The following is a 23,263-nucleotide window of genomic DNA, read 5'->3' as shown; positions in this document are numbered from 1 at the left end:
CACTGCAGCTACAACTGAACAGAAAATAAATAAATAAGAAATAACTTTTCCTCTGGGAGAAATAATTTTTTTATGTGTAATTTTTCCAACTGTAATATTTAAATATGCAAGAGACATTAGTTAAATATATGCTAATTTCTGTTGATGTCCAACAGACAAATAAAATAAACAAATTAAAACTATATTATTTTGAGGGCATTTATTAATTTGTAAATATATAATTTCAAAGTTTTTACGCATTTATTTCCTGACATTAAATTTGTATAATATTTCTCTAATAGACTGCAGTTGGAGATGCATTTGGCTTTATGCTGATATGAATAAATAAAACAATTATATATTTATTATATTTTGTTACCCAAAACATTTCATCCAAGTCCTACTGTTAGTTAGTATCATACTCTTTCAACTATCAAATATAATTGTAATAATCCTAATTCACCTAAATCAGAAGTGTATTATGGTTTTATGTCAGGGACTGAACATAGTGTATGTCAATATCTTGTTTCAACTCAGTAGTGTAATAAGACAAATTATCTGCTTCAAAGTACGTAGTAGAAGACATTTTATATTTCATCATTGTAAACACAGCTCAACAAAACTGATGAACAAAAGAAAATAAACACATTTTGAAGAAGAATGGAACATAATTGAATTTAAGGCTTTGCGATGTTTTCAAATTTTGTCACTTTAAGAAATATTTGACATTAAAAAAGAGCTAGCTTCTCACGCATCAGCTCATCCACTCGTTTTAGAAAGACAATCCAAACATAATTACATTGACAACATTATTTCGTGCATAAATGACAAAAAAAGTGGTAAAACCCATTAAATGGTTCTGTGAAGGACAATATGTGTCTGTGATGTTTTTTTGCAGCAGTTTGTTCGAGGCTTATAGTTAATATTGTAGTGGTAGTTTCATGCTAATATGAACAAGAACGTCAGTACGAAACGGACAATCATGTATCTCTTAGGTTATTCTTGGCCTCCAGTAAGTTTAAGGAACAATTCTTCATCTAGTGTTTCATTCTGGTCTTTTGATCGGGTGGAGAGGAAGATATAACCACCAATGAACTCGTGGACCACCTTGCAGTCGCAGCTCACACAGCAGAAGGCTATTATCACGTTCTGGTCAAATTCTATGGTCACCTGAAATTACATGCAACATATTACTGATTTATTTTCATCTCATGAAGCAGTGTTGTGTGGGAGTAAACACTCCAAAACGTTTACATTCCTCATGAGGAATGAAGTCTCACTTGTCTTATTTCCCAGTTGACGTTCCATTGCTTCATGTTGGCAAACCTCCATGTGGTGACAGGCATGCCAGAGGACATGTCAATACGAATCATGCGGTTATATGAAATCCCCAGAATTTCATCCTTCTTGCTACCTTTGAATCTGAAATGCAAGTAAATATAATATTCAAAATATATGGTTTAAACAAAACATGACCCCAGTTGCGTAGTTGTTGCAAAACAAAAATATTTGCACACTACCTGACAATGTAGTAGTTGATGCCAAATTCTGGAAGAGACTGCCAGGCCTGGATAAAGCGCAACTTGGCCTCTATCAAGGACAGCTTTTCTATGTTCTGTTGGGCCTCCAGGATCCGCGCTGTCAGCTTGACGCGGCCATGCAAAGCAGATTTAGCAATAAAATTTAGCATAGCTGCTAGTAAAATCAGATGAATTTGAGGCATCTGTCAAGCAAACCTGCTTGGTCTTGTGCTTCTTGGAATAGCGAGGGGAAACAAAACATTCTGCATTCATTTCCATGGCATCAAGGTCTGGAGCCGCCTGACCAGGAGGGGGCGCCAAGCTCTTCATTTGCAAAAACGACATGATGTTTTTCACTTCTGTCTTGTAGGAGCTGTATGCCATTGTTTTGCCTTTAGAGGCGAGGATACATGCAGCTTTCCACTTAGCATACTGTGTTTCCTACACAGGAGAGAAGAAGATTCAAAAAGACATACTTACGTGAGGTCCTCATTTAAAATAGATACAGTAAAACTCTTAGGGAAGCAGGTGGGCTTTTACATTATCGCATCGGATATACACTTCATTCATCCCGTCGGCGACTGGAAGCAGGAGTTTGATGCCGAACTTTTTCTCTGTGACATTGACATCTGGGACCACCTCACATCCTGTGAATTCAAGTTGAAGAAATGTAATACAGCAACGAATAAAAGTAATGCCTAATAGTTGTTCTGGTGACAAACTTTCCATTTTAAGCTGTGAATCTCTGCATTACATCCAGAGTTACACCAAGCCTAATGGCTGATTCTCTGATTAAAGCTCTTCTTGCCTTTAATTTAAATATACAACCAATTCTTGGCAGTTGTGTTTTCAATCTAATGCTGCTTTATGCCTGATTTTTCTCATGTTTTCTGCGGTGTTCATAATGCTGTTCGTTTACTGATGTTATCGAACATCTGAATCTTTCAAACAGCAGATATAAAAATTCACGAAGGTGGCCTCTACTCAATAATTAGAAAATGATTTCACTGGATTCTTTTTAGAGTTAAATGGGTTCACTACAGACTGTTTGAAAAAGTTTTTTAAAAATTTAGTATATTTTTTCCTACACTTCACAATCATGCTTCCCTTTGTGTTGGTCTCTCTCAAAAGATGCACACATTGACATCTGCTGTTGTAATGTCTAATGGTATGAATACGTTACCAGAAACTGTCGAATAAAGAGAAAGATCTGGGACCTTTCCAGTTTCTGTGATCCTGCACATCAATGGCATAAATTCAAATTCAAAGTGCTAATACGCTAGTTTCTAATTCTTTTAACCACTGACCTCGAAGTTGCAACTGCTCGATTGGTTCTCCACTGGAGGCTTCCTTGCTCTTAAAATAGGAGATAGTGGTGTCCTTGAACACAAACCAATACTCTTTGTATGGTCGCAGGGTCAATCTTTTGGGCCTGTTTTGACAGACACACACACCAGTAGAACCCAAACAACATGAACAGCTGATAAGATTGAAATATTTGTTTAATAAATACCAACTGCTCCTACAGAACATTTACCCAAACGCCCTTAAAGCTGCTTAATTTGTTAAAACAAACCAAGACATGCATGTGAACGATAGAATCTTTTGACAACAACCTTTTAAGCAAATAAATATGACCAGCTGTACTTCCCCTACAAATGTCTAAACACAAACCAAGCTAAATATGGTAGCGACACGCCTCAGTAATGATGCTTGTAGGACATTTTTTTACCTGAAAAGCCGCAGGGTGTCTGCCAGCTTTGGAATGTCGGTAATGTCCTCCTGGAGGCAAGAAAAACAAAATTCAGTCACTGTTTTACATCATCTTGGAACAAATTGGTAAAGTCATACCTAACAGTAGCAATTTGAAACCAAATGTTCTGCTGGAACTAAAGACTAAAATAAGACGAATTCTTTTTTACTTGGCTTTCACAACAGTGGTTGACGGTTCACAAACACATATTTACCAGAATTCGGTCTGTGTGTCCACCTTCAAGGGTCACCTCCAGGTTAGACAGGGCAGCCTCCACTTCATCGATTTCTGGCTCGCTGGAGTTGTCCAGCGGCTCAGTTGACATGGTCAGTTTGCAAATGTGATACTGAGAAAGACATTTTCTTTTTATTAGAGAAATGGAAGAGTTCTCTCACAAAATCCCAAGGAGTTTCTGTCATGTCATTTCTGTAATGTAGTAATTAAAAAAGACTGGCATGAGTCAGAGAACTGTTTGTCCATGTCAGCCTTTGCAGTAGTGTGTAGGTCAAGACACCCTCTATTAGATTTACTGTTTTCTTCATTTTTGCCATGGCAAAAAGAGTTGATGACGACTGAGATTTGTTTACAGTGTAGATTAGATTTTGAACTTTTGGTAATTATCAGATTCTTTCAGCACTTTTTGTGGAAGAGCAAAAATGATTAATGTACAAGCTTAAGGTACTCCTTTTCATGTCTGCATTCAGGTCTCTCCCTTTGTCTTGTCTTCCCACACAGTGTGATTTAACACACGTCCAAACAGGTCTACTCACGTATTTACATACCAAACTCAGTACCCTTCATTTTGCGCTTCCAGGCATAAAAACAATGCACTCCCAATTTAGTCAAATTTGCTGCAGCCCTGAGGAACAATCATGCATATTGATAAACTGGCATGAAACAGAGTTGTAATCATTTATTTCCAGTGCAAGTTTAAAAGCAACCCCTGCTGTGTAAATTTCATGTTAATAGGTCATGCTGTGTAATTTTCTGTCGTACATTTACATCTTAATAACCCAGATTCTGACCTTTTTAACAAATTTGTCTGAGTTGTGCAAGAGTTTCTATGGATCTAACTGTTGTATTTTCTTATTTAGCCCAGGATGAAAAAAAGCCATCCAGACCACAAAATTTGTGTTTTTCAATATCAGATATTTTCGATTTGTATCATGTTGGTTATCAAAGGCCAACAAGGAATTCATACAATTCCCCTTTAAAAGTATTCATACCCTTGAACTTTATGCCATTTTTTTTATGTTACAATCACATTCTGATAAAACAGCACAAATAGGTGAATTATTGTGCCGTAGAATGAAAAGTATGCATTAATTTTTTTAACAAAGAGCAAAAATTAAGTTTGATCCACTGTAATCAATTGCTTTTGTCAGCTCATTTGAACATGGATTCGACTTCTGTTTAATATAGTAAATCTCCCATAAAAATACTGCGATCGACAAGTTTTAGTACATCTGCAAGGCACTGTACACAAGATGGTTATTTTGAAAGACAAATGGGTGATTTGTTAGAAAATAAAAAGAGAAGTACCTTTTATAGCAGAGCATTAACGGTGAAAGGTGTTAAGAAAGAAATTACATCTAAATCAAGAAATATGCAGAAAATTGGAATACAAGTTGTACTTTTTTCATATTTGTTAAATTATAAAGTGAATGTTTATATTCTTATAATAGTATTTATTTGCAATTTGCAATGAACTACATCACAAAATGAAAACACCAACATTCTTCAGCTATTTTATCAACTTGTGCAATTACAGTGTAGACACCAGGTTCACCTGTAAAGAAGCAAACATCAGCATTTCCTCGTCGGTGCAGTCTATCTCCTCCAGCATGATGGCCCACCGGGCCTGTTCGTACAGCTGGGTTATCCTGACAGCATCATACTGAAATTCAAACAAACAACCTTGCGTTTACACATTTCAGTCTTTGTTTCAGGGAATTTCCTACATAAAATGCACAGGGGTTTTTTTCTCCCCCCAGTGGAAAACAACATCTTACTTTAGGGTTGAGGTCAAAGAAGACATTGTACTTGAAGCGAAGTAACAGCTTGTCATCATCCTGAATGTCCTGCTCCATGAGTGAGCGAGACGAGTCGAGCCACCTGTCGATCGCAACAAGCAGTTAGATGATGAGGGGATAAAAATACAAATAAATCGAGCAGAAAGGTTTCTGATCTTACCCTCCGTTGTTCTCTGCTTTGTCCACAAGCGACAGCGGCTTGTATATCTTGGCCAGCTCTGCAGGCGGTAGGTTTGGCTGCGACTCAGCTAAGGGGTTTTCTCCAAACCATAGGCTGGTGGCAGACACGGGCATCCCGTTCTCTGGGTCATAGGTTGCTGTCATCGTCTTATTGTACATAGGGCCTAATTTATTGAAAATCGCAGTGAGATTTTGGGAAATAAAGTAAGATTTAACTTAACTTCCTATTAACTTATATTCAAAGGAATCTAGATTAGCTGTCTGGTGTATGCTAGCAGAAATGAATACAGAAAACAAAATTCTGAATGAAAATGTGACACTGACATTAACAGTTCAAAGCATGACGACAATATAAAGGCAGCAGCATCCAAATGCCCAACAGCTGCTTCCTTTATATCTGAAGTTTTAAATTCGGTCGTCATCACGCCAGCTCTAACTATCTTACCTGTTCACGCTAAACAAAAGCATCCCCACGTCATAATGCTGCCACCACCATGTTTCAAGGTGGGTTCAGTTTGTTTAGGGTGCAGTGTGGGGATCCCTCCTTACAAAGCATTCTGCATATTCAGTTTTGGTCTCTTCCAATAAGACTAGAGTTGAAGTGTACATAGTTAATAGCTTTCACGTCGAATGATTCTCCAACTCAAGCTCCTCCAGATTAACCAGAGGACCTCCTGCTTGCTTCTCTGACTATTGTTCTCTCTGCTTTGTCTATCAGTTTAGGTTGATGACCATGTCTTGGTCACATTTAGTCAATCTTTTACAAATTTACTGGATTTAAATATATATTTATTGCACTGTTTTGAAAGAAAAGATAACTATCCTTTAGACATAAATGCTCTCACATTGTTTCACACCACTTTTATATCTAATTGCTATCCTGTTGAACCTGACCAGAACCAAACCTGAAGTACCTGTTCCTCCCTGTCCTACGTTAAGTGCATCCCATATGTCCCAGAGGTCCTCCTGAGGAGAGTTCTTGTCTTTCTTCTTTTTCTTCTTGCTCCAATCCTCAGGAGGCTTCAGCAGAGAGAGTTCCTCTGATCTTCTGATATCTACAAACGAGCAAAGAAGAAAAGTTGTGAGCGATCAAGCAGAATATGCAAAGTAGAAGATGTCCTAATTTTATTTATTTTTTTCTCGTTGGACAGAAAAGTCCCATGTTCAGGAACCATATAAACTAACTGAGAATTCTGCAGATTTCCTCCACTGCCTTGAACACCATACTGGAGAAGCAGACTGTCATTCTGATGGTTTTCATATTGGGCAGCTGCAGCAGCAGTGGTTTGTGCTGGGGAGTGTAGCGCAGAAAGGCATCAGCCTGTGGACAAAAGTTGCACATAGTTTAGATGAAAAAACAAAATAAACTTTTCTCAAACATATTTATTGAATTTAATTTTGGAATAATTTGACATATATGTGTTTGCCATGGTAAACAATTCATTTTTCATTGTTGTGTGCTATTAAACAACTGGGACATAAATGTCAACATGAGATGGTTCTTGCTCCACTAAACAGTTATAAATGAGGTATCACTATTCAAAGGTGGATATGATTTTTGCTTAGTAGCCTCCAAGCTCAGCTATAACTAACAACTCCACACATTTCAAGCCTGCAAGCACACACAGGATTTATCTATTATGCTTTGACTAAAGAGACATTCCCAAGGAGATAGCTCTCTGACTGCTTGCACACACTTCAGGGAAACCGCAAGAACTGTGAATTGCTATGTCATTCGGTTTACCTGGATCCCACATTTGTCCAATGTCCAGTGAGTTTTGAGCAGCCAGCATTTCCTCTGTTCCCACCACAGCGCATGATCGGACCAGTCCTGCTGAGTCTCTGTAGGCAAACGCATAATCTAGATTTAATCTCACTATTATGCAACTTTTATTTGCAGAATAACAAGAGATAAAATCCTAAATACTTTAGCTTAGTAGGTCAAATTATTTATTAGCTCAGTGAAATCTGGACCAGGCATAACTTAAACAATTCCTTACCAAATTACTGTGAAACCTTTCCATTTTGTCACATTACTAACTTCAATGCACCTTAATTGGATTTTATGTGTTAGAACATTTCCAAAGTAGTGCATATTTGTCAAGATGGAATAAAGGGACACATTGTTTCCTTATTTCCTAAATGAGTATTTTGTAGTACCACCTTTTGCTCCTCCAGTTGCAAGACAAAGCGTTGACTGGGCCATTCAAAAACTTTGTATCGAGACCATTCCTTTGTAGCTTTTCCTGCGTGTTTTGGGTCATTGTACTGCCAAAAGTTGCAACTTCTAACAAGTTTTCAACCAGGATGACCCACTAAGCTTCATAGGGTCATCCTTCAGAGATCAACTTCCATATATCAGTGCCATAATGTTGCCACAATATTCCGTGGTGTGGGTTGAGGAGTTCAGATTGGTGTACCGTGTTAGTTTTTACCCACACATAGCAGTTCACATATGTCAAAAAGTTCCCATTTTGCTCTCATCTGAAAAGAAAACCTTCTTGCTTGGTGTGTCCCGTACTTGACTCGAGGCAGACTTTAGACGAGACTTCTTGCCCCGCCTGCTCGTTTACATGAATTACCGCTCTTTATCTGACCCGCTCATTATTTGGAGTTGTGCTTAAAAACTGCTAGCAGCAGAAATACTCTTTGTACCCACTGGTGTGTAGGTGGTGTGGTTTGAGTCTACCTGATATCATCTTGTAATACTGGGCTTAAATCCATCTGTTGATGACGTGACGTTTAGTCATCTTCTCACATCACATGATTTTTAAACCACCTCACGAAAAAAGTCCCCTCTTATATTACGTTCATGAGCTCCGCTATGTTTACAGAGGACTGCAAAAAGAAAGCAGATAAGGCTCTGAATATACTTTGGCCCCTAAGGCTACACATACCGATGCGTTGTGGCTGAACAATGGCACGGCGTTGTAGAGAAACAGTGCAAACAAAGGCGTGGCTTGACAAACACAGCTGTTGTAGCAGCAGCAGCAGACACAAGGCAAATTCAACACAACATGCTTGAGCAGCAAATTACGTTCTAAATGGTGTATTAATATAAATATGTATAACATTCACACAGCTTGTTCAATTTCTTATTGATCTTAGACACTTACTAATTTTTTCCACCAGCTTAAGCATGAGTCCTCCGATGTGCAAGTCACCTGTCACGCTGAGTTTGAACTTCATGGACTCGTCGCCTTGTTTCTGATCCACCTGGATAGCCAGCTGCCATGGTTTTTCTTCTATCGCTGACCCTTTGATCATGGCCTTGTTGTAAAGACATTGAAAAGGCAGAGAAAAAAAATGATGTGCTTTGGGACTGATTGATCAATTTTTTTTATTCAAATAAAAGAGCACTAAGATTTCAAGTTTTCATCATTAAAATGTGTCTTTCCTTGAGCTATTTTGTATGGAAGCAAATACGGAAAGTCTTAGGTTAAAATAAATAAAATAAAAAAAACAGTGCTGGTGGATTAAATGTCCTTAACATTTCCACTGACGCATGCAGTCTGTATCCAGCCACTTGTGAAACAACTTTGTCTCACTGTACTGCAACGTCTCTGCAATGATACTGCAGCCCCCTTGTCTACTCCAGTATAAGCCAATACATTTTTAATAGCAGTGTAACATACAAGCAGGGTGGTACAACCACAAAAAAAAGAGGAGATGAAGCTACAGAACTCCCTTTCCAAAAGGGCAAAGATCTACCGGGCAATTGACTGATTTTATATAAACTAAGAGAACAAATGAAAGACTTGAAGTGTGCAAGTCGGGGGAGAAGAATAGGGGGGAGGAGAACAGAGGGCTATGGCTGTGGAATGTGACGAGCAGGGACACGAATCTGGTGCAAGAGGGAATGTAGAAAACAACAATCAGCCCACACTGCACCAGGCTTTGTTAATCAGAAGTCTGAAACACTGTGAGTAAACACACACACAGAGAGAGACTCACACAACCCAACCTAGAGCAATGTGATCATCCTTGTTTCCGTCTTGTCCCACACAGCTCACTGAAAGAGAGTGCTGTGTGGAGCTGTACTGCAAAGAGGCTTGATTTAATGAACACACTCTATTCTCTTTGTGCTGCTGCAGGGTACAGTTTTAAAGTGTGAGCCTGCTGAGGGAAGGCTTGTTGAGATGTGTTAGAGCATGATGAATTGGGACACAGAATATTGCACTAGCAACAGGAAAAGAGAAGAAGAAGAAAAAAAAGAACATTACGGATTTCCTACTTGGAAATGTCTCCAATACCAACTTATCCAGATGTTTTTGTACAAAAGCATGACACACAAGTAGAATTACACATAAAACCTTCTTTTACAGCTGATCTATGACACTAAAACTACACATGAACAGTTTTGCATTTTCCAAAAACAGAATCTGAAGCCCCAGACAGAAATGTTTGAGCTCCAGCAGACATTTGTAAATCACAGTCTGATGAACCTGCTCATTTTAGTTAAAATCACAGACATTGTCAAACTCACAGCTGAAGGGTTTCTGTGTTTTATGTTTTCTCCGACATATTATGTTGTTTCTAGGTTATTTAATTGCCCAAAGGTCTGTATTATCATTATTATTATTATTGTCTTCATTAAAACCCATCAATACGTGACGCTTCATGCGCTTCCTCCTCTGTTGGCCCAACACCGACTCCCGACACCGAAGCTGGGCTGGTAGCTTCAGGTGCGGAGGGATTCCCAGCTCCAACCAAACGCAGCTGCGCGTTTAACTGCCCCACACAACTGGGGGGACGTGATTCCCCACCGCGGTCACGTCGAGTATGAAAGCGCTCTTACCTCAGCTTTAAGTTGTCGGCCGGCGAACTATTCTTAGAATATTTCTTTTCAAGCGAAATGAATTGGGGAATAAAGGTCCCTCGGAAGTAAAAAAAAAAAGAAGAAGAAAAGAAGAAGAAGAAAAACACGCCCAGTTGAGACAGGTAGGAGAGGGAGAGGAGGTGGAAACGTAGGAGGAAGTGACCGAATAGACACGTTATCGACACGAGTAACGAGTCGCAAAGGTGAGTTTACTTACAAGTGACGTCATAAGGGCCTAAGAAGTTTCTGTACGTTAAATGAAGTCAGGAAAATTGCCAAATGAAGGCGAGAATATGTAGAAAGGAAGCGTATTATTCTAATTAACTGCTCATACTGTCATTAATTATGTGTGGGGTTTTTAGAAATAGCCCTTACATATCGATATCAATAAACGAGAAAATCATGACTTCAAAAAGTTGCAGTGCAGTACAGTAATAAAGTGACGCCCTCACTGAGCAATGCGTTTGAAACATATGAGTCTATTAGCACATGACTTTTACCAAATAATACAAATTTTAAAAAATCGAGAAGCTTCATGTTACCCCACCATGGGTGAAACTTGTGAACTTACAGATGGTCAGCAGAAAGTCAGTGGCATCTTTAATGAGGAGTTTGTAAAGCAGCAAGTTGTGCATGCTGGCATTTTTATTGAAAGTGAGGGACATAAGGAGTATTTATAGAGGCGGAAGACTGAGTTACCTATTAAATTGGTTCAGTTCACTTTGTCAGAGTTGCAAAGCAACCTACAAGGTTGTCTAAAGTAATCGTGGTCGAAGAAATTATGCAGCACGGTTCACTCAAAGCAGTTTTCACAAATCTTGAGCTTTTTCAGAATTTCGATTGGGTTTGTATGTATCCAGTTCAGATTTGGCTAACTTTCTGAACTGGAGATGATAAAATATTCCAGATACTTTGAAAAACTGTGAAATAGCACATTTGTGTACTGTTAAAGACAAAGGAGACAATACTTTGCACAACCCAGGAACACCAAGTGCTCATTTAGCAGGTATCCAAAAGTATAACAGACAATTTAGTACTTTAAAATAAAGTAAAAGAATAAAGTTCTTTTACTTTATTTATTTTGTCATTATCAAACCTGTACATGTTATTGTGCTCTTTGTGTTGGTTTCTTATATTTCCTATTTCAGCCTAACTGGGTCCCAGTTTAGGACCTAATGTTTGGCTAAACTACCATCTTGTCCCAAAGATTCAGTTTTTGCACTCGATAAATACCAAAGCAGCTTTTGTGTAAGTGTTGTAACTCAAACACTGTCTTCCTTGCAGTGCATTTTATATATTGTATTTATTTTTAAAACTAAAATTTAGATTTGATTTAGATCTGATTTAGACTTCAAATTCTAACTGTTTGGATATCATTTTAAAATGATTGGTGTGGTGAATCTTTTTCTTTTTAAAAAGTTATGCCTTTGTAATGTAATAGCTCAATCACTGGGATCTTATCTAGTAAAAAAAGACGACACACACACCATTAGTGAAGAAGAAGCATATAGTAATTTGTATGAACTGAACATGACTAAATGGCAGCATAAATTTGCTATGTATTTAAAAATGTGTTTTCTTTGAACTTGAATGGTTTTCTCTTTGGTGTGTAGAAAACACAGAGGAACTAGAATTCACCCCTTTAAAATGGAGGAACTGAAAGGTTGAAAAGTCTTACTGTTGTTGAAAGAGAAAAGCCAACAATAGGATGAGTAATGTTTCACTTCAGTCAAGTCAGCCCACCTTCTAAATGCCCACACCTTCTTCAATGGATAAATCCCATAAATCACTTCAGTTAATCCTTTCCATATTGTTTACAAACAAAAACATTTAAGTTGCATTGATTATATTTGTTTTCCCACAGATAATTAGCCAGTCATATATTGTTTTTGTTGCGATTTTGTAGTAATTTCTTTTTATGTTAATACATGTGATGAGGGGGCCACCTTCTGGCTTAAGTTGGGAATATCAGAGTTGGGAATGCACTCTAGTGAAATTTCTACTCCTCAGAGAGTGAGAAAATAATCAAAAAGGTTGTTAATTTCAGGAACTAAATGACTTAAATGAATATGTCTTACACAGATTCATGACATGCAGATTGATTTGTTTCAAGCGTTTTATGTCTGCAAATTTCGTTGATTACAGACTCGAGTTTTTTTATTTTTATTTCATAACACAAGCACAACATTCCTGTAACAAAATATGTTTGCATTGGCTTTGTGTAATAATCTGTTTGTATCTTTTTTTTTTTTTTGACAAACTCAACTTGGGTTATAATTAGTTATAAGCTATTATTATCAGTTTCAGTAGAAATAAATGGTTAAAATATATCACTGTATCAAAAGACATTACATTGTGTGTACCAGAAAATTTAACATTTAAATAATTTGGATATATTTAGACGCACCTAAGTCTTTGTGTAGCCAACATCATGTAACCAACTCATGCATTATTGGCTTAAGTTCCACAATCTGCGTTTACTTGCATATAACTTATTTTGCTATATTTACCTCACTGGGTCTGCATTTTAAAACAATGTTTCACGTTGTTGCATTGAATATGATGCATAGTAATGGTAAACAGGAGTTTAAACTGTTATAATATTCCCACTAGTGCAGCTGATTATTATAAAAATTCTGGAATACAAAAATGTGTTTGTATTCTTGCGAAATACAAACCCACTAATCAAAACCTCTTTATATATAAATCTGTTAAACATTTTGCACTCTTCCACTTTTTTGCAGAAACCTGAATGAAAATTGTGAATGTTTTCATTTCTCAACCACATGGTGGCGTCATTAGATCATACAAAAGTCACTGAAGGGACCCAAGTATCAGCTTTTTAGTGGAAGCTTTCTTGTTTTCCAATAGAAACAGGGCAACCCTGCAGCTTCCTTCAATTCACTGTTGTTGCTTTGAGATGGATCAACAGTTTTTATTCATCTGTCTGTCTGCATAAAGATAATCTTGTTTCTTCCTATAAAAATCTTTGCATTAAAATACAAAAAACAATCGGTTATATGTACACAAACATATTAATCATCTTGATTATGATTTTCAGAGTAGTCAAGCGTCTCAATAAGCATTTTTGTAATTTTTTTTTTTTTTTAAGATTGAATGAACTTGTCTTTATATTTCTTGTACAGGAAGGACAATCTTGAGTGCCGGTGCTGGGAAAGAAACAACAACTCCTAGAACTGGTGAGTATTCAAGGACACCATAGCTTCGTGGTTGCTTGCTAACACACAAACTTCACCAGAGACATTCAAGTTCAAGGACACTTTCTCTGACAATTTGACCATTTTGACCACACCCTACAGAACAGGAGTAGCAAACGTGCCTGTGAATGTGTCTGCTGAGCTTTCTGCTCTTTGCTGTGTTTAGTGCTGGCACATACGGTTGTCTTGAGTGCTTGCGTAAGAGAGGAAATTTAAATTCCATGACAAAACAAATAAATAAACCCTGAACCTCATAAACCTTGACACTGATGTAACAGCACATGGAAAATAGTGTAATTTGGGCCCTTAAGATCTGGAGAGTACGTCCACATCATCATCCCACCAGGGATTCAGCTGGCAACTTGGTACACAGAGTTCAAGCACAAGAATAAGGACAATAGCGAACATTATTTCAGTGCCTGGGAGAATGATAAACTGCACTCTTTGGGATGATGGAGAGCGAGGAAAGGAAAACTTTTGGAGTGTGGTTTCAGACACAATAAATTACATCTACTACCTGAAGCTGGTCTGAACCCACTTGGAAGCGGGTGGGAAACAACATCTGTAGAAGCCTTCGCTGGCGCTCTGAAAGAGAAACCTCCCGGTGACCTGGGAACACGCTTACCCAATTAGCAGCCTTGCCGACGGATCAAATGGAAGTGAAAACATTCACTGCCATGACGGAGAAGCATCACAATGCTCCATTCATGCTGCAGAGCCCTTCGCTTTGGGGGTTAGGTGAATTGGGGGTGTTGGTGGGGGGATTTATTCTTTTAGGCACATAGTGGATAGGTGGGATGGATGAAACAGAGAAATAAATATATTAAAAACCCCCCACCTTACCTCGCTGTTCTATTTGACAGGCGAATGTAGGGCTCTCTATCAAACATAATGTGGATTTTAGGGGTAAATATTGTCCAAAGGTGTAGTTTTCATAGCGTTACTGTGCACCCCTCACCTTGACCTTTCATATTCGGTTCACGTCAATTCCTGCATCTCCTTGGATACAGTCCAAAATACTCTCACAGGTTCTGTCCAGGGGGATGGAAGGCTGAGGGGGTCAGAAACCATGAGAAGCAGAATTTGAAGTGCGGCTCTTGACAGCACAGGGCTCTGGGGAAACAAAGCTACACTGCCTTATGGGCTGGAAAGCGTTACAGGTCGGATTCAGTTTCGTTCTTTGAAGCTGTAAAAACCATTGCATGTCTGTTTCCTACTTTTCTTTCAAGAAAATTGTTTTATTCTTATGCTGCAGACTTCTAGATGTGTTCTACACAAAATAAAGAAACAGGCTCCATCAATCAAGTTTATAATAGTGCTAGTATTTGCCTGACTTCATACTTCTCCTCAGACGGACTGTGACGAAGGACTGTCTCTGGAGAAAGGCTATTTTATTCATTATGGAAACGAGCATGTGTTCACATACGAAGCCAAAAGCCACCATATTCTCAATAGATTTAAAAAGTGAAGCTAAAACATACAAGTTTGTGCATTTATCTTGGTTTTTTTCATCAAATGTTACTTTCCCCCCCCATGTTGGCCTTATCTTTGCTTTGGAACATCAGATAGAAATAAAACTTTTTCATGGTGTCAGGTCAGATAGCCATAAATACAGGTTGTCGGTGCAGTGTGACCCTCACATTTAAAAGAGAGGCTTTTTTTCTGAAGTGTGGTTTGGAACAGGGTATCAGGTATTTAAATATTGTGCTTCTTTCTGAAAAGTGGCTACTGTAAAACAGCTTTCATAGCAGAGTATAGCTTTACCTGTCACTGACTGTATTTCTTATTGTTTATGTTTTGCTGCCGAAAGCATAAAAAATATGTGAATGAACAGAGACTTATGGATAGATTGTAATTGTATTCCTCAGGCAGACACTAAGACAAAGACATAAAGGGATGACAGCTGATAATTTCAGTGTCCTTTATAGCCAAAAGCTCTGTCTATCCTTCTTTGTTTAGTTTCAGCAGGTGTGCCTGAAAGTTTGAAGCAGCTGCTGACATTTCCGATCTGAAGACTTGTTGAATAAAGCCATATGTAGCACTGTGATTATTTTTTTTCGTAGCTTTGTGGAGAACAATTCATGCTTTGTTTCCTATAAATTGTCTCCTTTTGTTGCATGTTCTTCTTCGACGATTCCTGAACGGTCACGAAAGCAGTCAGATGCCCCCCAGCTATGGCCTTTCCTGGAAGAAACAAGTAACCTTGGAGTAACCGTGACTGAAATCACAGGTGCGGCGTAGCAGGAAGCAGGGCGTTGTGCTCCTTTCCTCCCCGCATCAATCTGCAAACTAGTTATGAATGGGTGCCATTTTGGTATACAAAATAGGTAGCCTTTGCTTGTATCAGCTGATGCAGTTCGGTGTTGTTTTTGGCCCGACCTCAAAGGCATGAGGACAGAAAACTGTACTGAGAGTTAGAAAAGGTCACATAAACTCTAGCGAGATTACTTTACCAACACTTTCCATGGCTGAGATACCGTGAATAGATCCATTGTGGGTTGGGTCTCTGCTAGCGGAAAGTAAACCCTGTCAGGATCCAGTTCATTAGCACCTAGTTTACTGTTTGAAGTTGGTTATTTTTCCAGTATCTAAAGGGAAATCCCAGATATACATCCAGCTGTGTGGGTGATTGTGTGTGTTTTGCATATTTCCTTGCGTGTCTATTAATGTGCAGGAACATAGTGTGTACTTATATAAATGTACAAAGCACATCGTATCCACAGGGGGTTTCCAGAGCAAATGGTTCAAGAGCAAATAAAACTTTTCATGGTGCAATAAATTGTATAGACAACACACAGGAGGTACATTGGTGCCAGCTTTAAGCTGAGAAACAACTCTAAAAAAGTAGTAAAAATATATCCATAGGGGCTCAGAAAATATTTATTACAAAAGACTAAAAATATAGGCTTTTGCAGTGTGCAGCAAAAGTATTCATCACTTTATGAACTTTTCAATTTTGTGATATAATATTTTATGTGGTAAACTAACACAGAGTAATGCAGTATGACAAGTAGCAAGAAAACTGTAGTTATTAAGAAATGCAGTTCAAAATGTGTCAAGTGGGATAGAACAAACATGTGGAAGAACGCGCTCAGATCAAATTAGACCAAAATTAAGCACAACACCCTGAAGACACCATCTCACTGTGAAACACAGAGTTAGATTGACCCCAAATTCAAATGTAAGATTAAGTGAAAAATGTGCAGCAGGCTTTATGTAATTCTCTGACTCTCCAGTCAAGTTGCCTAAGCATAGTTTATTCTACAAAGACCAATGGATGCAATTTTGCTAAACTTGCAAAGCTTGCAGATGTACATCCCAGCAGACATGTGGTAGTAACTGCATCAAAATGCAGTTCTACAAAGGATTGACTGAAAGGGCTGAATCCAAATGCACACCACGATTTGAAAATCGGGTTTCACTGTCCTTCACTGTCCTGTTCTGTGACCAACTAATGACAAATGTAATATACTTATATTTGCAGCTGTAATTTGGATTAAATTGAATGTGAAAAAGTTTAGGCAGTATGAATACTTTTGAGTTTACTGATATGTGTAGATGACACTCTCCTAAAACGTCAACAAAGCTCAATTGAACATTTTTAACACATATAGAATTTTTTTTTATTAGTTAACAGTGCTGCAAAAGAGATCTGTGAGCCTCTTGAGTTATTTTGCTGTATTTCTAACCATCATGTGAGAGTCCCTGTGTGTGTTTTTGCTACTTTTTCCTTTTGTGATCTGTTTGTTGGTTGGAAGGCGTCCCTCTGCCTCTGGTTAGACAAAAGTGCCGCGTTGAGCAAAACCTCCACTCTACTTTTATGGTCACTGTGGGCCGTCCTATTTGTACATGCTTAAAGCAAATTAGACCAGCAGCTGTGTATGGCTGTCTTATTCAATTTTGGGTTTTTATAATAAGCATATGCTTTAGAAAGGTGATTGAATCCAGGAATATATTTCACATGTTTTAAAGAGTGACACCTTTAGAGTTTCACGCTACACCGGTTTTCTTTTTCTCTTTTCTTTTTTTACCTTAAAAATACAAATAAACAATATATTTAGCAGTTTTAGTGTTCTGATGGGCACAGAGAGAAAAGACTTAACTGGATATTTTTCACGTGAAGAATAATGGCAAGGTGCAGCAAGACGACCTCATGGCGACCGCTGTCAATAGCAGAAAACAAGCTGACCTGAACTAGCAAAATTTTACTTTGTTTGAAAAATTCATTGCAAATAGTCATAAAAAAATTACAAAGTTTAAATAAGCCAAAATTGGGACAAAAATACAAACTTTAAGTAATGTGTTATTTTAATTCTAGTCAATTGTAGTAGGAAGCTTTTTCACACTCTGGGGGAAATATATTACCCAGTCAGAATAAGCAAATTTGTTAACTTCTTTTGTTCTTTATAAAATCTTATTTTTCTGAAAAAAGGACCGGGACACAGACCTGCCTCACTAGACATCTACAAACAAGGTGAATTCCTCCAAGTTAACAGATGTTTCAAACATAACTAAAATGATATCTAATTTATTCCTTTTAAAACCAACTGTACCTGAACGTTTTTGATAGCTAAGAAAAAAGTTTGGTTTGCCATCTCATGTTGTTATTAGCAGGTCCCTTAAGTTAATTGAACTGCTAATTTAGTCTTATGGAATCAGTTTGTAATCATTGACCACTGTGTCTCGATCCAGGAGACACATCATTCCCCGTGGGAGCGAGAGTGTCGAGTTTTACACAGAACCTTACATTTTTCATCACAGATGAAATTAGACTGAACTGTGAACCTTATTGTAGTAGGTTCAGGCTTGATTCTAATTTAATCTGTTTTCCTGTTTCAATCCAGCGGCAGCCTCAATGAGTTGCTGACATGCCTTTATAGGACTCTGATTCCTTTCTACATGCTTGTATCAGCTTTTACTCTTCCTTTGATGTAATTCTGACCTCTTCTTTCTTCAGTAACAACTTCCACACTGAAGAGTGTTGTACTTACTGTGACATGATACAACTTACAAGTGATATATAGGAAAAAAAATTGAAAATGTTCTTTTTATTTCTGGCTGGCTGATCACCAATCACTTGCTGGTAAAGTGGAATACCGACTGATTCTGATCACCAGCTGATCCTGATCAACCTGATCAATAACATCTTCTAAATGTTGGAAGATCAAAAGGTTGGAGAGAAGGATGTAATGAATCACCTGGATGACATTGCATTGTTTAGCAAAACTATTTTTGACAAATTGAGCAAATTATAAAATAAGAATGAACCCTTCTGATGTAACGCCACATTCAAATGCTTTAACCTCAACAATTTGATCCCAATTTAAAATTGATCATAACAGTTCTCCATTTCTAAATGTCACAGTTTGAAAGGTAGTTTTTAATATTTAAAATAAATATCACACACCAACGTAATTTCCATGGATCATTCAAGCCTCCTTCATGTCTTGAGACAGTTGGGAAAATGGTAGGTAAATATATTTTCTGACAGTGTGACAGGAATAAGAAATAGACCCAGCTCGGAATTGAGTTCTTAAGCTAATCATGCATGATTATAGGCTTGGGAGCCAAAAAACATGGCATGTGAAAGAGGTTGTTTTCATCTGCATGCTACTGCAGAATGACTGGCTGTCAGTGTTACCTATTCTCCTGAGGGCTCTCACTCTCCTGCCTGTCTTTGACTGGCCTGCAGCAGGTCTTGTGGCCTCTAGGGACAGTCCGAGGAGACCTGGACAACATTGGCAGCAGGTAGATTAGCTGTGTCATTTCGCTGTGGTACGCTGGACAAAAGCATCTCTTGTTGTCTCAAGCTGTTTGTGGTGCTGCTTTCCCAGTCCTGTGGAAAGGAAAGGACAGCCAACGACCAAAGCCAAACAAACCTGGTCCAGCTCACCTGTGCCGTGAATGCAGAACTGAGTGACCCACATTTGGATGGAAACCATTGCAAATATTTCCCAGCAAAGTCTGTGGAAGAAACATTTAACAGGGCCTCTCAGCAGGGAATTTTAACTAACTGTAAATGACTTTGACTCTATTTAGTTGGTGTCATCTGTTCCTATGTAGTAAACAGTCACATTACCATCAAACCATCCAGTATGTAGCTTTGTGCATAGTAATATGTTGACTTAGGTGTAATGAAACTTTGTTGCTCAGGATTATGTATGTTCACCTTGTTGCTAGGTAAATATTTCATAGTGCAACAGAGAAAGTTGTATTTCTCATAACTTTGCATGTTGACTGTTTGTGTGATGAGAAGCAGCGTTGTTGTTGAAGGAAAGTGAATCTGAATATCGCTTTGACTATATAGCAGTGGTGGCGGCGAGACAAACCTCATTCACCCAAACTACATCTTAGTTTAGAAGCAAAAGCCGAGCTGCAAAAATTTGCCCTTGCCACAAAAATTGAATTATATTGGCTCAGAATGCCTAGAAGTAAAAAACGGCAACCTTGGGAACGATTATGCAAAGTGAAACGCGGTTAAGCCCAGTGCTACTGGTTTTCTATTCCATCCAACAGGAGAAAAAGTAAAAAAGGCTGTTATTGCAGAGTTTATCCACCTTAATAAATATATTGAAGCGTTTATTCATTCCATGACAGTTGTAGCTGTAGCTCATTTTAGCCATGCTGTATAGCTTCTTTGTGTTACATGCAGCTGTAAGAGTGAACATTGCTTCTGGGGAATTTATTAACACTGGGGTACTTGATGGTCCATTTCAGCCTCAAATTAAACCTTACAACAAATATCATTTAATGTTTTCTTTTGTTTTCACTAAACATTTTATGCACTGACAACACTGTCAAACTCTTTTGAAATAAACTGCTTTTCTGTGTAACGGAGAGACAAAAATATTTCTTTAGTGTTTTGAGACATTTTTATTGTTTTGGTCCTATACCTGTATGTAGGAAACAAATCAGAAACTTATTGCATGCAAACAGAGACCCAAAAACACATAGAATATTTGCTTAAATAAATACGATTTTCAGGCTTGCAAACCACTTACACTGCAGGATTTTCCAGCATGCACACTGAAACAAATGTTTACATAATGATATAGACCATTACTGTCTATTTATTTCTGAAAATATACCATGTTAAGGATACTACAAATAACATACTGCACATTAACTTTGCATTTTCTAAAGTCTGACAATGGTCTCTTATCATCTCCTCCGACGGCCAGCTGACTGAACAGAGAAAGTCCATTGCTCTCAGTGGCACAAACATAGATACAAATAGCCGACGAGCTAGTTCACCATCATGCAAACCTTTAAGGCTGTTTTGTTTGCTCACAGCTGAGACTCAAAAGAAAGGCAGGACCGGTGCTGAAAAGGCCAGCTTTGACAGTTTTCACACAAAGAGTTCACTGTTGGTTAACAGTGAGCAGCCTGTTTCTGGGAGGTTTGCACTGTTTCTGGGGCCCATTTCATGGAACAGTTAGCAAGGCCAAAGGCAACCCATGAACTGGAGTGATAGTTATGGCCCTCAGGGCCAAACCTGGAACTGGCCCTGTTGCTCTCTCCCTGTTGCCCCCACCCAGTATCGAAGCTTTTACAAAGCTGACTGGGGCACTCGGTCCTGCAGGTGTCCTCTCATAAAGACCCACATCACATGGCCCGTTGGACTGACTCAGCTGGCATGGTCTGGTTCCTTTCTTCACCACCACAGGTGTCTAGACAATGCTGTGGCAACTTACAGTCAGTAAAGTTGTTGCTTTAGATACCATTTTATGTTTTTATATTAACACACTGTAGTGCTTTGCAAAAGTATTCATATCCATTGAAATTTATTGCATTTTGTCATGTTACAACCACAAACTACAATGTATTTTCTAGGACTCTTATGTGTTAGACCAACAAAATGTAGTGCATAACTGTGAGGGTGTTTCCTAACATGTCATTTCCTCTAACCTTAGCTTTACGCACATGTGATGTATGTGCATGCATGTGTGCGTATATGAGCATGCAAATAGCTAGAGATAGAGGAAAACACAGAATTATTTATTCTCAACAGAATGAATGATTGAATGTAATGCAAAGTGTTTTGGGGTCCTCTTAACTTGAAAAAATATTATAAAAGTACAGGTCAATTACCAACATTTATGTATTGAATGAATTGTAATTGGCTTTTTTGAGTCTTGAATGTGAAGCATAGCGTGACTCATTTGCTCAAGTTGAAACGGAACAACCTAACAATTACTGAGCCAGTTGACATTAAGACGTTACTTGGGCATCTGACTATCCATCACAATAACTATGCAAGGCCAGTCTATTCTTTTTTCTTTTTTTTTTGTGCATGTGTTTTAGAAGTGGAGAGAAACTATACAGTCAATAGATATTAGAAACTACATTCCCTGCCTTTGTTTTAGTTAGCAGAAATGCAATGGAGGGCCCAGAAATACCATTTGTGTGGTAAGCAGGCAAAAGAGGAAGAAAACATAAGAGTAAAGACTAGAAAGAGATTAATATACAGGCTTCTCTCCTTCTAACCACAGAGTGGGCATAAAGAGCCCAGCATCTCATTGATGTCAGCTGTAGTTGTGCCTATCCTTTATTTTTCAGTTTGGTTTGGACAGAGCAGGCGGCCTGGTCTGCAGGAGTTGGGAGGACATGGCCCAGGCTTTCCCACATCACTCACAGGCCCCTGATAGGCGGTCACACAGGCCGATAATGACAGGGTGAGAGATTTAGTATTAAAGTCGCCTCTGCTGCCTCCTCTGCTCCTGTCTGACGTCAGAATGTTAAATACGGGGATGAGAGCATGGCATGGCCTACGGGATAGGGAGTTAGACCTGTCTTAAGTATAGAGTTTTGTGTAAGAGAAGCCTTGGCTTGGGTCCACAGAGCTGTTTCCATGGACTCACACTATACACAACAATGGGGCATTTGGGATTGCAGTTATAGATTGGAAGAATTGTAATTTGTGACAAACATAAATTCGGTGATTGTAAACTGCAATGGAAGTGGGGCAGGAAAATGACAATAATTCAGTCATAGAGCTCAACCTACTGGGTGGACTCCAAATTAGACAATAAACTATTTCTCTCTAGTTTTAGCTTGTTCAGACAATGTGGCTTGCCTTTAGTATTAAAATAATAAGATAATAAGTATTGCATGTAAAATGAAGGTGCTTTCTGGTTTTTTGAAAAGTTAGAATTTTGCAGTCCATGACTAATCAATGTAGATAGACAGGGACAGAAAAAAACTGGTTTGCTGGAGACGAGTTTTCATAAATGTCATATAATAACTGGTAAAAGACCTTATTGTCTGCACCATTTTGCAGCTCAACCGTACAAGCAATACCCAAAGTAGATTAGCAACATAAAAGCAGCCGAAAGCTGCACCTGCATCGACAGATCATCGCACCATTGTGGCATTTAAAGAAAAGGCCTGAGTCAAACACGCCCCCTGACCTTCACTAGCTAACATAAACTAATTAGGGTCGCTCTGAAAGGAATGGTCTGCCATTGGACTAATCAGTTTCCACTGATCTTGACCATGCAATTCTGCTCCAGCTTGTTCTCCCCTCTAGAACCTCATTATCACACGTTTTCAAAGGAGTGCTATGGCAAACGGAAGGGGGTTGAAAAGATGAAGAAATTTAGGAGGTGGTTGTCCAGGAAGGGGGCTTCTCCAGTTCCTCTCTCCTCACATTGGACTCAGAAGGGAAATGTCAAGCGTGAAGCTCGGAGAGTGGTCAGAACTGCTCAGTCCAGTAGGCAGCACAGAGGGGGCCTTTGTCCACCATCACTTAGCACCAATTA

General features: G+C 38.5%; 1 protein-coding gene and 1 long non-coding RNA gene across 2 annotated transcripts; one reads left to right on the top strand and one right to left on the bottom strand.

Annotated features, from left to right (window-relative positions):
• Positions 1–548: 548 nt before the first annotated feature.
• Positions 549–10,429, bottom strand: fermt1 (FERM domain containing kindlin 1). Its single transcript, XM_055044276.1, has 16 exons — positions 10,264–10,429; positions 8,582–8,735; positions 7,210–7,307; positions 6,651–6,786; positions 6,380–6,520; positions 5,446–5,629; positions 5,265–5,367; positions 5,042–5,149; positions 3,467–3,598; positions 3,232–3,281; positions 2,807–2,931; positions 2,040–2,146; positions 1,716–1,940; positions 1,500–1,624; positions 1,260–1,401; positions 549–1,149 (listed from the first exon to the last, which is right to left on the bottom strand). The coding sequence occupies exons 2-16, from the start codon at positions 8,730–8,732 to the stop codon at positions 976–978; spliced, it is 2,001 nt and encodes a 666-aa protein (XP_054900251.1). The 5' UTR covers positions 8,733–8,735; positions 10,264–10,429; the 3' UTR covers positions 549–975.
• Positions 10,383–15,753, top strand: LOC129369022 (uncharacterized). Its single transcript, XR_008606911.1, has 3 exons — positions 10,383–10,487; positions 13,431–13,484; positions 15,657–15,753. It is a non-coding gene; the product is annotated as an uncharacterized LOC129369022 (long non-coding RNA).
• Positions 15,754–23,263: the final 7,510 nt, after the last annotated feature.

This window comes from Poeciliopsis prolifica, unplaced genomic scaffold (genome assembly GCF_027474105.1).
Source record: "Poeciliopsis prolifica strain line A6 unplaced genomic scaffold, Auburn_PproV2 SCAFFOLD020, whole genome shotgun sequence".
NCBI lineage: Eukaryota > Metazoa > Chordata > Actinopteri > Cyprinodontiformes > Poeciliidae > Poeciliopsis > Poeciliopsis prolifica.
This window is presented reverse-complemented; position numbering and strand designations above follow the sequence as displayed.

Coding starts and splice junctions, on each gene's coding strand:
- fermt1 (XM_055044276.1), bottom strand. CDS start 8,732: ATGATCAAAGGGTCAGCGATAGAAGAAAAACCATGGCAGCTGGCTATC. Junction 6,521..6,650: donor GGAAATCTGCAGAATTCTCA/GTTAGTTTATAT, acceptor GCTCGTTTGTAG/ATATCAGAAGATCAGAGGAA. Junction 2,147..2,806: donor CGAGCAGTTGCAACTTCGAG/GTCAGTGGTTAA, acceptor TTGAATTCACAG/GATGTGAGGTGGTCCCAGAT.